General features: G+C 38.8%; 1 protein-coding gene across 1 annotated transcript; it reads left to right on the top strand.

The window, feature by feature from the left end:
• Positions 1–411: 411 nt before the first annotated feature.
• On the top strand, positions 412–15,150 carry dnmt1 (DNA (cytosine-5-)-methyltransferase 1). The gene is made up of 34 exons (XM_046835132.1): positions 412–620; positions 2,471–2,513; positions 3,075–3,182; positions 3,289–3,532; positions 3,647–3,719; positions 3,960–4,044; positions 4,129–4,169; positions 4,324–4,378; positions 4,452–4,535; positions 4,651–4,760; positions 4,849–4,967; positions 5,040–5,132; positions 5,221–5,372; positions 5,453–5,640; positions 6,782–6,962; positions 7,235–7,332; positions 7,667–7,820; positions 7,971–8,086; positions 8,478–8,676; positions 8,887–9,020; positions 9,172–9,351; positions 9,472–9,693; positions 9,770–9,962; positions 10,207–10,297; positions 10,375–10,506; positions 10,593–10,875; positions 10,987–11,128; positions 11,231–11,397; positions 11,467–11,644; positions 12,488–12,683; positions 12,789–12,952; positions 14,451–14,567; positions 14,662–14,752; positions 14,836–15,150. The coding sequence occupies exons 1-34, from the start codon at positions 574–576 to the stop codon at positions 14,871–14,873; spliced, it is 4,518 nt and encodes a 1,505-aa protein (XP_046691088.1). The 5' UTR covers positions 412–573; the 3' UTR covers positions 14,874–15,150.
• Positions 15,151–16,617: the final 1,467 nt, after the last annotated feature.

The raw sequence follows: 16,617 nt of genomic DNA, 5'->3' as shown, positions 1-16,617 counted from the left end.
ATATCGTCACAGATAAACGAGCAACACTTAAAATATATCCAAATCTAGACTTAAAAAAATGGACATCAAAACTCTTGTATTAGCAATTACAAACAATTTGGTGTGGTGTGTTAGCCGAGGGTCTGGCAACCCTGCATTACGGTTTATCATATGGTGAAGAGACACTTTGGACCATTCCATTGCAACGGCAGGGGTTTTTGAATGCATCCTTTGGTAATACATTAATAGCGAAAAATCGATTTTATCTTATAAATTACGCAAAACTGCTCCAAAGACTTATTTCAATCACAATTTGCAAATATAAACAAATATACAGGTTATTTTGTTCGTTTGTTTGCCGTGTCTCCCTTGGTTGCACCCTATTCTTTGGAATCGTGGTACTGTCCATATTACCCGCGCGAAAACGCGGCCCGGCTGCTGTGGAGTGTTTAAAGCCACGTCCCGGTAGCTGCGGTGAAGCTGTGCTACTGCTCCAGACTGTTTTTATTAAACCTGGTTGTTTTAAATCACTGTGTTTTTTAAAAAGAATAATCCTTTTAGCCTGCACTTCGTTGTCGTTTTTATCTGCTGAAAATGCCTACCAGGACTTCGCTGTGTTTGCCGGAGGATGTCAAAGAGCGGTAGGTTAGCTTCAAACAAAATGGAGAATAGAAATGTAGCTTTATTGGCTGTCATTTTTTAATGAAATACAAATTCAGAATTCACAACGAACCTGCGGTAATTATCTACTATATACCTCAAGTGGGGTTTTCATGTGTCTATAAAGCCAGCAGTTGCTTTTCCAGCAGTAACTGAACCCGTACTAGCCGCTAGCTATGGTTTTGTTTTGGTCTGTGTGTGTGTGGTGGGGGGTGTTAGCATGCTAGCTATCTTGGTTCACGCGCCCGCTGTCATCCAGCAGCCTGGATGAATTTGGCGCCAAATAATAATGGCTGCTTACTGTGATTATCCCGCGTGTCATCCGGCTCCATCATTCAGCTCATTTTTATTTACTGTTGAATCCTGTAAAGGGAAGATAACTAATACTAAGAGATGACCGTCTTTCCATACGAGAAATACGTTCTGTTTTTATTTCATGGCGTTTGGAAAAACAGCTTTTATTTTCTGGGTTGTTATAATTAAAATTAGGAGGCATGACCCTGGGCCTGGGGAGGTTTGACGATATATCGATTTGGCGATATTTCTAGTAAAAATCTAACCTGTAATAGAGGAGCCAGGGCAGGTTTTTATTACAGGTACTAATTGTCAATAACAGAAGATGATTCGTTTTGAAATTGAGGGTTCTTTAAGGGTTCTGTAAGGTCAATTGAGATTAATCTAGAGTTCTTGGCTTTCTAAATAATCCTGACTGAAGGGAGAATAGATCCATCCTACATATCAAAGCTCATGTCATCATCAATATGTTTTAGGTCATCAATATGTTTACTATCCCTCCCAGTCAGGGTTCTTTAGGAAGCCAAGCATTTTATATTACTCAATTGAGTTTACAGAACCCTTAAAGAATCTTAATCCATCTTAAAGAACCCATTAGAAGCACTCCAGTTTGTAAACATTAGGGCTGTAATGATTCCTTGAGTAATTTGCTCACAAAAAATGTTATCATAATGACCGTTATTACTGACGCACCACCATCTAAACTCTGGAGTGTTCTGGACAGGGAACATGGAACACCTGCAAAATGAAGGAACAGGGAGGAAACGGCGAGGAGATGATTCATACGGAAGCCTGTTTCCGCCTCAAATAAAAAGTTTGCCTAAATCAGAGGTGTTTTGCTCGCAGTTGAGTTTATTTTTTGGCATCACTCCCTCTGTAGTGCCAGAAAGCTTTACATGTTAAGAATAATATTGTCTACAATCAAGAGGCTGGTATGGTATCGAACTGAGAACTCCTAACAATCAGCTCTGGCAGAGACTGAACAAGACCGGTGAAGCAAACGTGGTCTCATTCATACACAAACGACTCCAAACTTCAGGCCCACAACATGGATACCAGTGGATGTACCAGAAATATTGGACGTTTAAGAGGGAAAATAAAGTCAGAATTGCAAGGAAAATAGTTTTGGGCAAACTTTTTAATGTGGTGGAAACAGGCTTCCATAGTGTTAATAATTAACATAATTAACAGCCCTAAAAATCTTTTGTTGTTGACTACTAAAATAGTAATAAAACCTTCACTGGTACTAAATTCTATTGTATTGTATTTCAGTGCTTCCTCTTTTTAAATGTTGGCTTTTTAGTAAAAGTTAAACAAATGGACGTTTGTGACAATTTTTTTTTTTTTTTTTGTGGTTAAATCTCATGCCGTGAGTTATTATAGCAAAGTTTTCCATTGTTGCATGTTTTTGTGGTTATATGCCTGTTTATTTCTCTTGGCTGAGCAATAATTACCACGTTCATGATGAATATAACGATGGTGAACTTTTGTATGTTGCTCATCTCCAGCTAAAATGTGTTTGTTTATATACTTCCAGACTGCAGGAACTGGATAAAGGTGACAGCAGTTTGTCAGATGAGGTGCGTATACAATATATGAACATGGCTTCCTATCTGCTTTAATTTAGGGGTATTTTATAGTATTGCAAATTGGTAACCAGATGCATTATACTTTCTTTTATGAAGGCATTGCTTTCTACACCTTTATCTTATCTGTAAAAAGCTTTTTTTATTTTTTTTTTTTTTTTATAACCTCAATTCTTGACTTGTGTAGTCGATTGGATTTCTGCTTAACTATAAAGTACAGCTGTTTGAAACTTGCATGAAATGTATGGATGATATTCTTAATTGGTCTCTTATAAATCTATTATAAAAACTGAAGGGTTAAAGGGTTACTTTAAAAAGAGGGGAAAAAATCTAAATAGAAGAAATGTGCAGGATTTCGGCTGCTTGTGTTTTGATTAACTTTATTAAACAATTTCTGGTGGTATCCAGTAGCACTTCATTCTAAATGGTCCAAACATGTCATGGGTTTTATTCAGATTTCTCAGACAAAACCATTCCCAATTAACTGTTTTATTTATTTTAAGTTACTTTAAACTGCTACCCTTCTGATGGATGAATGCATGATCTCCAATTTAGGATTGTGTGAAGGAGAAGCTCCAGCTACTGCAGGACTTCCTGCGTGATGATACTCGGGTCCAACTCAAAAACCTGGAGCTCAAGCTGAAAAACTCTGAACTTACTACGGTGAGTGTCTTGTGTGCTGTTTCTTTTTTATTTGTTCTTTTAATGCTTTTAGTATTATTTATGATCGCATGACTGAAACTACACCCGTTCTTGCCGTTAATTTTAGGAAGTATACACATCCGAAGTAAAAGCTGTGCTGAAGAAGGCTTTAGGTTTGGGGAAGGAAGGTCACAGCGATGAGGCAGAGCAGAACGGACACTCAAACGGCTTCTCCGAAAATGGCTCTCATAAAGATAACAGTGAAAAAGAAGGAGCTATGGAAACTCGGGAGGAAGGAGAAACCGTGAAATCTCCCAGCACATCAAAGGCCAAGGGTGGCAGACGCAGTAAAGCAGACTCTGAGCCTAAAAGTGAGTCATTACATTTTACTGCCGCGGACTGGCCGAGCAAGTGACGTGTTTATGATCCATCACACTGAGTTTGTGTGTAACGCTGTATGATCTTTTCTCTGATTTATCCAACAGAATCTCCTGCAAGCTCACGGGTCACACGCAACTCCGGGAAACAACAAACGATCCTATCAATGTTCTCAAGAGTGTAAGGATACAAGTCATTTTTTTTTATTAATTTTTTTTGTATTGCAATTTTTTACTCTAATTATTGAAGTGATTTAACAAATGTGTTTTAGCATCTATCTATTTTTTCATTGAAATATTAAAATTTCATGCTTGCCTGTAAAAGTAGAAATAATGTGATATTAAAGATTTATATGCAGCATATAAAATGGGTGCTATTTAATTTTTTTTTTTTTTTTTTTTTGACAAATTTCTCCTGCAGGCCCAAGCGCAAGTCTGATGAGGTGAATGGTGAGGCACAAAATGGTGAAACGGAGGTTAACACTGAGGAACCTGATGCTGAGGAGGTAGACAGCAGTGTATTTTGTCTTCTGAAGTTATTTTTGGTTTTCAAGAGTCAAATTAAAATATTTTTTTTTCTTTAAACAAAGGCCCGAGAAGAAAAGCGCCTTAAAACAGAAGAGGATGAAAAGTAGGTTGTTTATCTTTTTTTTTTTTTTTTTTTTTTAAAACCTTTTTCAGTACCTGTGTCCTTGAAGGCACTCTGGGTATTTATCTGGGACTTTAAGGCACTTCGCATTGTCATCACATTTTTGACTGACTTTACACTTACACTTACCTCTTAGACCAACCACTGAAAACTCCAATGCTGAGAAGACCAAGCCTGAGAACACAGCCAAGGTGATCTGTCCAGCCTGCTTTTCCTGACCTTTACGGTCTCATACATCTCTAATGTTCATTTCTGCCATTTCAGACACCTCCACCCAAATGTCCTGACTGCAGGCAGTACCTAGATGACTCTGACCTCAAGTTTTTCCAGGGAGATCCTGATGATGCAGTAATGTCATTTTATTTATTAATTTATTTTCTTCTTTTACTGACATTTATTTAGTGTTTATTTTTTTAAACTAAGAAATCCCCTGTATTAATGCCTAATTGTATCTTAATGGCAGCTTGATGAACCAGAGATGTTAACGGATGAACGTCTTTCATTGTTTGACTCTAATGAAGATGGGTTTGAAAGTTATGATGATCTGCCTCAACACAAGATTACAAACTTTAGGTAGGAAGAATTCAGGTATAAATTGAGTTTAGTTTCAATTGAATTGAATATTGAGTATAAACAATCACTTAATTTTTTTTCTTTTCAGTGTCTATGACAAACGTGGCCATCTGTGTCCTTTTGATTCTGGCCTTATCGAGAAGAATGTTGAGTTGTACTTCAGTTGTTCTGTCAAGCCCATCTATGATGACAATCCTTGTATGGATGGTATGTTTGAAGAATCCCGCAACAGTAAATGAGCTATATTTGCCTCCTTATGACTAAAATTATGTTTTCAAGGTGGTGTACCTGCCAAAAAGCTGGGACCAATAAATGCTTGGTGGATTACTGGCTTTGATGGAGGAGAGAAAGCTCTGATTGGCTTTACAACAGGTAGAATCATAATCTGTTATAGGTAGCGCTCCTACAACCAAAATTGTTTTGCATTAGCTGATTGTGGTTTGTCTCTTGCTTTCTGCAGCATTTGCGGACTACATTCTAATGGAGCCAAGTGAGGAATACTCTCTAATCTTTGCACTGATGCAGGAGAAGATCTACATGAGTAAGATTGTGGTAGAGTTTCTTCAGAAGAACCCAGATGCTACATATGAGGACCTGCTTAACAGAATTGAGGTTAATATTTAATGTCTCATCAAGCAATTTAATGAGTTTCACTAGAAGTTTTCTGAAAAAGAGTTGCTATCACTTTTTAGACCACAGTACCTCCGGCTGGGCTGAACTTCAATCGCTTTACTGAGGACACACTCCTTCGCCATGCCCAGTTTGTTGTGGAGCAAGTGGAAAGCTACGACGAGGCCGGAGATTCTGATGAACAGCCCATCATTGTTACCCCATGCATGAGGGACCTCATTAAACTGGCTGGAGTCACTCTTGGCAAGAGGTATGCAGGGTATACAGGGGGGGATTTGCAAACCGTCAACATTAATATCAGGGTGGCTGACAGGTGTGTGCTTGAACATAAGGCTGGGGCCCATAATTTTTTTTTTTTTGCTTTTTTTTTGTTTTGTTTTTTTTTAAGATGTATATGCAGAACAAAAACTGCAATATTTGTAAAAATGTTTCCTTTATATGCATGTCTAGGTTGTGGCTCTATTTTTGTTTAACTGACTACAGTGTTTTCAGTTGACTCTTGAGTGAATTAATACATCAGTAAAGTAACTATAACCTCTGCTGTATGACAAACTGTGAAAACAAGACCTTAAACCGAATAGAAAAAAAACTGAGTTGCCCATGTTGGACTTCACAGAATCTAGAATTAACAGAAAATAAATACCATCCAAAAATACATGGGGAAGAACCTTCCCAGTAGTGGTTGTATTACATAATCTAAAGGTGTAGGTACTCCCTCTTTTTGTTACAGAATCTATTTGTGTTCAATTAGTGGGTTTGGGTTCACAAATGGTTTTGCTGCTGCTTGTGCTATGTTAATGTCTAATGCTTCTCTGGCATTCCCTAATGCAGCATGCTGCTGTACTGGTAGGTAACCTCTAATTTGCGCCTCTGGAGTGCTTGTGACTTTTCTTTTTTTTTTTTTTTTTTTTTTTGTTGTTGTATTTGACTTTTTTTTTTTTTTTTTTTAAATGGGAAGCCCTGATTGCTGGAGCTCATGATTGGCTGTAAGGGAGGGGTGGTGTAGCTCAGTTGCAGTGCTCATGATGTAATATTTAGTGTGCATTGTACTGTTGGCCTAAATATGACCTAAAAATGAACCTCTACATAACTTTCTAGCAGCGGATCTTTATGTTGAAAAATATTTGCATTATGGAATTTGTTCAAGATTCAAAACCCCTTGCTATAGGTTTAAAAATTTTAGTTGTGAATTGTTTCTAAAAAAAAAAAAAGCCTGCATCACCCCACCCTGAAGAGCTCTGCATTGATTATTTTTTCCCCCCTCATAAAAAATCGCATGTCTCCATTGCTGCTTAGTTAGTAAGTGGTTTCATCTTGTCGTTCAGCTGTGTTTGTGTTTCTAATGCGTGTCCCCTTTCCCCTATTTCTTTTTTTTTTTTTTTTGTTTTCAGGAGAGCAGCCAGAAGACAGGCTATTCGTCATCCTACAAAGATCGAGAAGGACCTCAAGGGCCCAACAAAAGCTACCACAACAAAGCTGGTGTATCAGATCTTTGATGCCTTCTTTGCAGAGCAGATCGATCAAAATAATAAGGATGGAGGAGCCAAGAGGCAGCGTTGTGGGGTCTGTGAGGTGAGTTTAAGGAGAAAGCAAGACATGTTTACTGAACTATTATGGGCTGTTTGGGGTTTTAAAAAAAAAAACACTGCCATGCTGTATGTGTGGAAGGACTGCTATATAAATAACAGATGTTTATATAAAACTGCTTAAGTGATTTTGCAAGTAATCAACAGGTTATTAGAAGTCTGAGGTAAACATCAATCTGCACCAAACATTTGCAATTTGGCCTAAAAGTTAGGGGATTCCCATTTCACTTGGTTTTAATGTTTACTATTTTCCTCCAGGTGTGCCAAGCTCCAGATTGTGGTAAATGTTCTTCATGTAAGGACATGATTAAATTTGGAGGTGGTGGTCGCAGCAAGCAGGCCTGTCAAAAAAGAAGGTATGTACTTTTGCTGGATCATATGTTACTTTTTTTTTGTTTTGTAACGAGTCCTTGAGCGAGACGTGGCTAGCGTGATACATTTTCACGTTTAATTTGACCATCTCTGGTATTAGTTGTGCTTAAACTTAGGCTTATCTGTAATGATTCTGTGTCCTGGACACCCTGTACTGTGTTCTCATACTTTCCATTTAAAGATAGCGTGTTTTGGTTGTGAGTAATACTATTGAACACCAGGGATCGTTTCTGTTGAACATTTGCTGGCTGTTGACGCTGGAACGGTCTAATAATCCCATTGCTGGCGAATTGAGCAACAGATTTGTATTTTATCCAGATGTCCCAACATGGCAGTGAAGGAAGCAGAGGATGATGAGAATATAGACGAAGAAGAGGTCTTGCCACTTCTTAAAGGTGTGCCAAAAAAGGTGTCCCAAGCAAAGAAAAAACAGACCAAGAATAAGATCACCTGGGTGGGAGACCCAATTAGGGTATGTATGTTTACTAGTGGCAACAACTGTCATTTGAAGAGGGGAAAAAAAAAACCCTTAAATGTGACTTGTTTGCCTAATAATTAATCATTCCTCTGGTCACATTTATTGTTTAGTGATTCATTTAAAGGTTTTTCTCCCCCTCTACAGTCTGAAGGAAAGCGCGACTACTATATGAAGGTGCGTGTGGAAAATGAGGTGCTGGAAGTTGGAGACTGTGTCTCAGTCAGCCCAGATGACCCCTCTCATGCATTGTACCTTGCCAGGTAACTGGTGCTTCAATATTTGCAGAAAGATGGTTAACTTCCAAAACTGCTCTCCAACTAGTTTAATATTTGGGTTGGAAAATAAACTTTTGATGGGAAACATTTTTTGACTAGTTTGAGACCATAATTAAACTTTTTTTTTTTTTTTTTTTATTCTCATAATGAATTTAAATGTAATTTCCCTTACTGATGAAAAACTTCAAAATTTATCACAAACAAGCTTCTAGCTAGATTGTTGCTTATTATGCATGTGTACTTCACCAAACATGGTCAGGTTTGGTTTTAAGTTTAAAATTCTTTATTTACTGCAAATATTTCATGGCTCGTGTAGGTTATGTGGCAAAATTCTTCCCTGCTGAGACATTTTTATTTTTATTTTTATTTATTTCAGGATCACAGCTTTGTGGGAGGACGACGAGAAGATGTTTCATGCCCATTGGTTCTTCCGTGGCACAGACACCGTTCTTGGGGAGTCCTCTGATCCTCTAGAACTCGTTCTTGTGGATGAGTGTGAGGACATGCAGCTAAGCTTTGTGCAGGGCAAAGTCAATGTGTTCTACAAGGCTCCTTCAGAGGACTGGTTCATGGAGGTGTGATTAATTTTGGTTCCTTTTAATCTTGTAAACAACTGGTGGATTGTACTGGGTTTTGGTACATGTGCTAGATTACAGAAAGTATGTTCAGGTTTGTGCTTGTAGACATTGCAGACAATCTATTTGTGCGGTTTGTGTATCGTAATTTGTTTTAGATTTATGACTATTCTTTTAAAGGTGTCCTGTTAAATTTGCTTTTCCTTTTAGGGTGGTCTTGTTGATGACATAAAGGTCATTGAGGATGATGGAAAAAGCTTCTTTTATCAGCTGTGGTATGATGGGGATTTTGCTCGGTTTGAGACACCACCCCAGGTTATCCCAGATGAAGACTCCAAATACAAGTTTGTTTTTATAATTAATCAATTTTAAGTGAACAAAACTTTAATATTTTAGGAAGAGATTTAAGAAAAAACTATTGGTTTATGCAGACAGGAAAGCTTTTCGATCCTAACATTTATTTTAATGTCTTCTACTGATTTTGTTTTAATGCAGGTTCTGTGCCAGCTGCACTAGAAAAAATGAGCAGCAGGAACAGGAGATACCTCGTGCCTTGGATCCCCTGGAGGATGAGGAGAGTGACACTAAAGTCTTGTATTCCATGGCTTGCCTGAAGGGGGAGCAGTACAAACTGGGAGACAGCGTGTACTTGCCACCTGAGGCTTTTAGCTTTGGGTAAGTAAAGAGCAAAGGCTGGTCAAACTGGTCCATAAATGTGTTAAAACCTTTGTCTCTTTTATATATTTATGTAGTATTATAAATAACAGTAGTGCAAGTAAACAATCTTTCTCCCAGGGTGAAAGCTGCAAGCCCAGTAAAACGTCCTCATCGGAAAGAGGATGTAGATGAAGACCTTTATCCAGAATATTATAGGAAGTCCTCTGACTACATCAAAGGATCCAATCTGGATGCTCCAGAGCCATTCCGTATTGGACGTATTAAAGAGATCTATTGCACAAAGCGCAGCAATGGCAAGCCAGACCCTGAGGTCAAACTGCGCATCTATAAATTATATAGGCAAGTATTCCTATTTGTATTCATCTCTACAATTTAAGCTTATGGATTGATGAATATTCAACACAATTCTTCACAGGCCAGAGAACACTCACAAGGGACCAAAAGCAGGCTACCACACTGATATAAACCAGCTTTACTGGAGCGACGAAGAGGTGTCTGTAAACATGGCAGATGTACTGGGACGCTGTCGTGTGGAGTATGGGGAAGACCTGGTGGAGAGCGTGCAGGACTACTCCAGCGGTGGACCTGATCGCTTCTACTTCCTAGAGGTAAAACTGAAACAAACTTGTTGCCTGGATGTTTTTTTTTTTTTTTAACGTTAAATTTAACTGAGCACTGACTACTATAGTCATTAATTTAACACTGAAATCCGTGACATACTGCTATGACTTTCTTTTATTAATAAATGTAATACAGCTTTAAACTGATCTGAAGCCAACACTCAGTTTATTATGCAAACTAATTCTAGCAAAGCAATATATTAACTGATCACAAGGTTTTTGTTTACCACAGGCATACAATGCCAAATCAAAAACCTTTGAAGACCCACCCAACCATGCTCGCTCTGTTGTGAACAAGGGTAAAGGAAAAGGAAAGGGAAAAGGTGTGTTTCATTTGTTTTAGTTTAGTTTTAATTTTCTGAATTCTTTGCAGAATAACATTGCATCTTTTGTCATTTAGGTAAAGGGAAAGGAAAAGCTTCCTCGCAGGATGCCCAAGAGCAGGAGCCTTTAGAGCTCAAAGTCCCGAAACTGCGCACACTGGATGTGTTCTCTGGCTGTGGTGGTCTGTCTGAAGGATTCCATCAAGCAGGTAAGTCCTTCAATCAACTGCAGTTTCATTTATAATTGCGCCTCCCTTTTTGCTTATTAAAATGTCACCCCGTGGTTTTCTTTAAGGTATCTCTGAGACCCACTGGGCAATTGAGATGTGGGATCCTGCTGCACAGGCCTTCAGGCTGAATAACCCAGGTACCACAGTGTTCACAGAGGACTGCAACGTTCTGCTGAAGCTGGTGATGTCTGGAGAGAAGACCAATTCTCTTGGCCAGAAACTCCCACAGAAAGGTGATGTGGAGATGCTATGTGGAGGGCCGCCATGCCAAGGTTTCAGTGGAATGAACCGCTTCAACTCGCGCACTTACTCAAAGTTTAAGAACTCCCTTGTTGTCTCTTATTTGAGGTCAGTATTAAAGAAGCCTTACATTACAGGCCTATTTACTATAAATAAAATTTTTATTCAAAGATTAGGACTTAATTAATGCAATCATCTTTATGCATTTTCTGTTTCCAGTTACTGTGACTACTACAGGCCAAAGTTCTTCCTTTTGGAAAACGTGAGAAACTTTGTGTCCTTTAAACGCTCCATGGTCTTGAAACTCACTCTGCGGTGCCTGGTGCGCATGGGATACCAGTGCACATTTGGTGTACTCCAAGTAAGTGTTTTTGTTCCTGATTAAAGATTGAAGAAGCCATATTTTTTGAAGTTTTTTTTTTTTTTTTTTGAACTAATTAAGTTTCTTTAATGTTCTTTGTAGGCAGGGCAGTACGGGGTGGCCCAGACACGACGCAGGGCAATCATACTGGCTGCTGCTCCTGGTGAGAAACTTCCACGCTACCCAGAACCCCTGCATGTGTTTGCTCCAAGGGCATGCTCCCTTAGTGTAGCGGTTGATGACAAAAAATACGTCTCCAATGTAACCAGGTAGCTACTCCACCTACTGACTTGTTTTTCTGTTATATTGGTTTGTATACTAAAGTTTTTCTTCCTCAGAGGGAATGGTGGCATCTATCGAACTATTACAGTCCGGGACACCATGTCTGATCTACCAGAGATTCGTAACGGGGCCTCTGCTTTGGAAATTTCCTACAATGGCGAGCCACAATCCTGGTTCCAGAGACACATTCGAGGTGCACAGTACCAGCCCATCCTCAGGGACCATATCTGCAAGGTTAGTCTTTCGTTTATTTTCTTTATGGCCACCCTAAGGGGTGAGGTTTAGAGCTGAAAGGATTCCTTGAGTAATTTAAATACAAATTATTATTATTATTTTTTTACATTCTGGAGAGGAAAACACCTGCTGCAGGGCTGCACAGAAAGAATACAAAACTTGCATAATTTTCGGTTTATTTCTGATTGTAAACGATGTTTTATTTTCCAAAATAAAACGGATTCTCTCTGCCACATGTATGACTCACTCTTAATGCTTGCCTCGGTCACATGTCTTACCTACATCTGCTACCTTCTTAAAGAGGCTGCTCCGGCCGCTAACACACAATACATTACCGCTAAATTGAAACCCCCAAGCTAGCAAAATTTCCATAAAAACGCAGTGGATTCATATTAATTATTATATTTAGAAAATACCATGTCGGTCGTATCATTTTATTTTCTTGTATTTATCCGCCACAATTTAAAGGCCGGTCCGTGAAAATATTGTTAAACCGGTCTGTGGTGCAAAAAAAAGGGTTGGGGACCGCTATTCTCAAGCATGCAGCTAAATGGATATACTTATTGTATTGTTTGAAACGGACTCTATTATAGCAGCATGTTGCCATAAAGTGGTTGTAAAGTCATTTCAGTTTTAATCATTTGCTGCAGATGATCAAAATTTTAAAACATTTAAAATTTAAAAAATTAATTAATTAATTAAAAAATAATTTAAAAACAAGTTTTTTATAATTCCTGTTCCCACTCATGGGCTATAGGTGGCGCAGACGTCACTATTGTTAAACATTGGCATACAGCTCACCATTCCTCACTACATTTACTCAGGCATGTTTGGCTTTTACAGGATATGAGTGCCCTGGTGGAAGCACGTATGCGTCACATCCCTCTGGCACCAGGCTCTGACTGGAGAGACCTGCCTAACATTGAGGTGCGGTTACGGGATGGAACCACCACAAAAAAGCTCCGGTATACGCACCCTGACAAAAAAAATGGTCGCAGTGGCACTGGCTCATTGAGGGGAGTGTGTACATGTGCTGGAGGTAATGTGTTTTTGTTTTTGTTCCAAACCCCTTCCCTCATGTTGGACACACATGCCTGTGGAATTTGCTTACTCATGACTTCTTTTATTTTATTTACTGTAAAAGGTAAGCCATGTGATCCAGCAGACAGGCAGTTCAACACACTAATCCCATGGTGTTTGCCTCACACGGGTAACCGTCATAACCACTGGGCCGGATTGTACGGCAGGCTGGAGTGGGACGGCTTCTTCAGCACCACCGTTACCAACCCTGAGCCCATGGGCAAGCAGGTAGAGCACAATAAAATCTGTGCATACACGAGCGCAATCACTCAACACTTATGATTTATAGAATCATATTTAGTTGTAGAGGTTTTTTCTTCCCCCTCTAATCGGTAAACATGTATATCATGGTCAAATAGTTGAGAACTGCAATTTTGTTTGGTCATATTTTGAAGCGTAATAGCCCATAATCCCATAAGTCTTCATTCTGCATCTGCACCTTACAGTTTTATAATCATTGCTATATTTTTTTTTGCTACATTGTTCCATTGCATGTTGTGCTTCCTTTTATTGCACATCTGCCGTATTTTTCGGACTATAAGCTGCTACTTTTTCCCACGTTTTGAACTCCGCGGCTTAAACAATGAAGCAACTTATTTATGGATTTTTCCTGGGTTTTTCCCGCTTTCACAAACTTCAAGCCAAAAAACTGAGCGACATAACATTAGACCAATGAAATTTCCGAACGAAAAAACGCACCTAACCTGTGTTCTGAGCTGCACGGCATCGGGAGGAAAAGCTTCCACGACAATGACAAAAGAAACTCCCGAGAGAAATACAGCGATACCTTGACCTACGAGTTTAATTCGTTCCGTCGACGAGCTCGTATCTCAATTTGCTCGCACATCAAATCAGTTTTCCATGTTGAAAATGCTTAAAATGTCATTAATCCGTTCCAACCCTCAAAATGACACCGTGTTTTATGTTATTAAATTGGAAAATACATTTCTAAATAACATCTTGTATAAAAACATAATAGAAATTGTATGTAAAGATATAATAAGGTTTTATTCAGTGTATTTTTCTTCGCTTTCTGGCTTCGCTTCACCATCTAGCAGCGGCGTCTCAAGCTCGTACCTCAATTTTTTGCTCGCGTAACAAAGCAAAAAAAAATCGACAGAGCGACCGCTCCTACCTCGGAAAACTAGTACATTAATGCACTCGTAGGTCAAGGAAGCACTGTAGTTGTGAAAGGAAGGAGGAAGACAGTGAACAATGACTTTTTCTTGGTCGGCTAATGTTTAGATACAAGCCGTTGTAGCGCGTTGAGTCTGGGTGAAGGGAGAGCTAAAGAGATCCTCGGTCTCCACACACGCAGTGATCCCGGAAGAATGCAGTGGCAGTCTATTCCCAAAATACCGCTATGCTTTTAAAGGAAGCGCAACATATTGCATTTAGTGTCTTTCGTTAAAGCCTGTGTAAAGTTCATTAGTTTCAGTGTAGACGGGTGCGGCTTGTTTATGTTAAAAATTTTAATCTTTGTCAAATTCAGTGGGAGGGCTTATATGAGGGTGCGCTTTATAGTCCGGATATTACGGTAAATATATTTGCTTTTTTTTTTTTTTTTTTTAAATAGCACCTAATCTCATATTCTCATCTTATTGTTTTATAGTTTATACTAGTAGACCTTTTACTTAATAAACGACTTCTGAGTGGCGTATCGACGCAAGGTCTGCATATAGCTGTTTGTGACATCAAAATCTTGAGCTGTTTGTGTGCATTTTAGGGGCGTGTACTACATCCTGAGCAGCACAGAGTGGTCAGTGTTCGAGAATGCTCTCGGTCACAGGGATTTCCCGATACATATCGCTTCTTTGGTAATATCCTGGACAAACACAGACAGGTATGGATTATTCATACTGCATATTTTACTCTAATTTGACGCTCTTTTTATTTAAACACACTAATCCTAATCGCTTTTTTAATTTTTTTGCTAGGTTGGCAACGCAGTGCCTCCACCTCTTTCCAAAGCCATCGGTCTTGAAATCAAGAAATGTGTTCAGGAGAAGATGAAGAACAATGCTACAGGTGTGATAATGTCTGACTTTTGAAGATCAGTGGCCTGCACTGTAAAGTTGTTCTACTTCATTCCTTTTTGATTTCCTTTTCAGAGCCTGTAAAACAGGAGAAGATGGACGTGTGTGAGTAGCCGTTCCTCTGACTCTTTCGATTCCGCATGGAGGTTTTTCCGCACCTCCCTCTTATTCAGCTCATTCCATTAACCCATGTGCTGGTGTTGAGCCTGGCCCCTCAGGTGGCTCCTCTATGGACGTGCAGTCTGTGCAGTGCCATTAAAAGTGATGTTTTATTCATTTTCTAAATGTAATTTTAATCGTGTATTTGCAATCTCTACCCAGAGTGGTGGAATAAATTCTGTGTAGTTTTTATATGTTGTAATATTTCAAATAAAGCTCTTATCAACTGAATGTCAAACTCTCTTTAAAAGTGTATCAAGAAATTTATTCTGTTGCCCGTCATAGAGACAACTCATTCAGTTCAAAATGTTTTGTTTCGGTGGTTTTATTCTGATAAACATCAGCAATAAAATGCTATGTAGTGAATTATACAGCTTCTGGTTATGAGTGAAGGTTTTGTCTATTCTCGGGGAGGTTTCTGATGCATTCTTTTATTACTTTGATTAGGATCACACGTGCATTTGCTTATAGGTGCAATTATCTAATCAGCCATTAAATAAATATGCAGATAAAGGCATTGCATTTAATTGAAGGGGAGTCTGTTAAATTTTGTGTTTTCTGACCAAGATGCTCTTCTGCAAACAAGTTGTGAAGTGTTTGAGCTTTTCTTTGACGTTTGATCTGGACATTTAGTTTTTACGTTACTCTGTATGGTGTAGACTTCACAGTGGGAGGAGTCAATTGGGTTCATGGTCTTGTTTGGGGAAAGCAAATGATCCCAAGTGCAAACCAGCTTGGAATGCCATGTCATTGCAAAAAGATCTGTCATGCTAGTTCAGTGTGCCCTCAAACAAAGCACCATCACACCACCTCCCTAATGCTTTACACTGGGAACCACACATCCAGGAACCTTCTGTTCTCCCTCTCTAACAAAGTGCACTTAGAACTGAAAAGCACACATTTTAATTCATTAGACCAAAGGACCAAAGGACAGGTTCACTGATCTAATGTCGATCCTAATGCCCAAGTCTTATTTGCATGTTCCTCTGAAGTAATGGTTTATTTCCTGCTATTGGACCATGAAGGCCTGACTGTCTTTGGAAAAGTGGATATTGTAATATCTGCTAGTTCAGAGAACTGAAGCATTTATGTAAATCTGCCGTTTCTGAGGTTGGTAATACTAAAACTTTTCCTGTGCAGCAGAGGTAGCTCTTGTTCTTCCTTTCATGGCATGGTGCTCATTAAAGCCTGTTTCATCAAGTGTTGAATCAAGTGCAGTTGCCAAAACCATTAGATTGACTGACCTTTTTCTTAAGTCTTTTCCCTTAACTTTTTTTTCTATAATTTAGATTTGTATAGCAGTTGCAGTAGCACTAATGGGGCTATTGACTAACCTGTAAATTGGAAACAATTCCAGGTGACTACCTTCTGAATCTGATTAAAGAATGATGACCGCTCTGCGCACTCAAAGATAAATGTAGCTCCATTCAAAAATCTAAAATATTCTGGGTTGTTAAACACTTGTTTACTATATAAATGGTACATGCCCAAACTATGAAAGAAAACAGTCAGAAGGCTGGGCACACATTTACACGTTATCATACTAAGACTTTCCCATGTGATTTCACTCGAAATAAAAAAAAGCATTTTCTTTAATGTCAAAATGAACCCTACACCACGTACCACCTCGCCTGCAGCTGGTTATTTAAAATACACTATATACTTATTTAACTATAATACAAAAAATAAAATTAAACC

Source organism: Silurus meridionalis, chromosome 22 (assembly GCF_014805685.1).
Source record: "Silurus meridionalis isolate SWU-2019-XX chromosome 22, ASM1480568v1, whole genome shotgun sequence".
Classification (NCBI taxonomy): domain Eukaryota; kingdom Metazoa; phylum Chordata; class Actinopteri; order Siluriformes; family Siluridae; genus Silurus; species Silurus meridionalis.
This window is presented reverse-complemented; position numbering and strand designations above follow the sequence as displayed.

What these genes read in the sequence shown, in the direction of transcription:
- dnmt1 (XM_046835132.1), top strand. Translation starts at nt 574, where the DNA reads ATGCCTACCAGGACTTCGCTGTGTTTGCCGGAGGATGTCAAAGAGCG. An exon ending in AAAACAGAAGAGGATGAAAA is followed by an intron (nt 4,170 to 4,323) that starts GTAGGTTGTTTA and finishes CTTACCTCTTAG; the next exon opens with ACCAACCACTGAAAACTCCA. An exon ending in CTGAGCCCATGGGCAAGCAG is followed by an intron (nt 12,953 to 14,450) that starts GTAGAGCACAAT and finishes TGTGCATTTTAG; the next exon opens with GGGCGTGTACTACATCCTGA.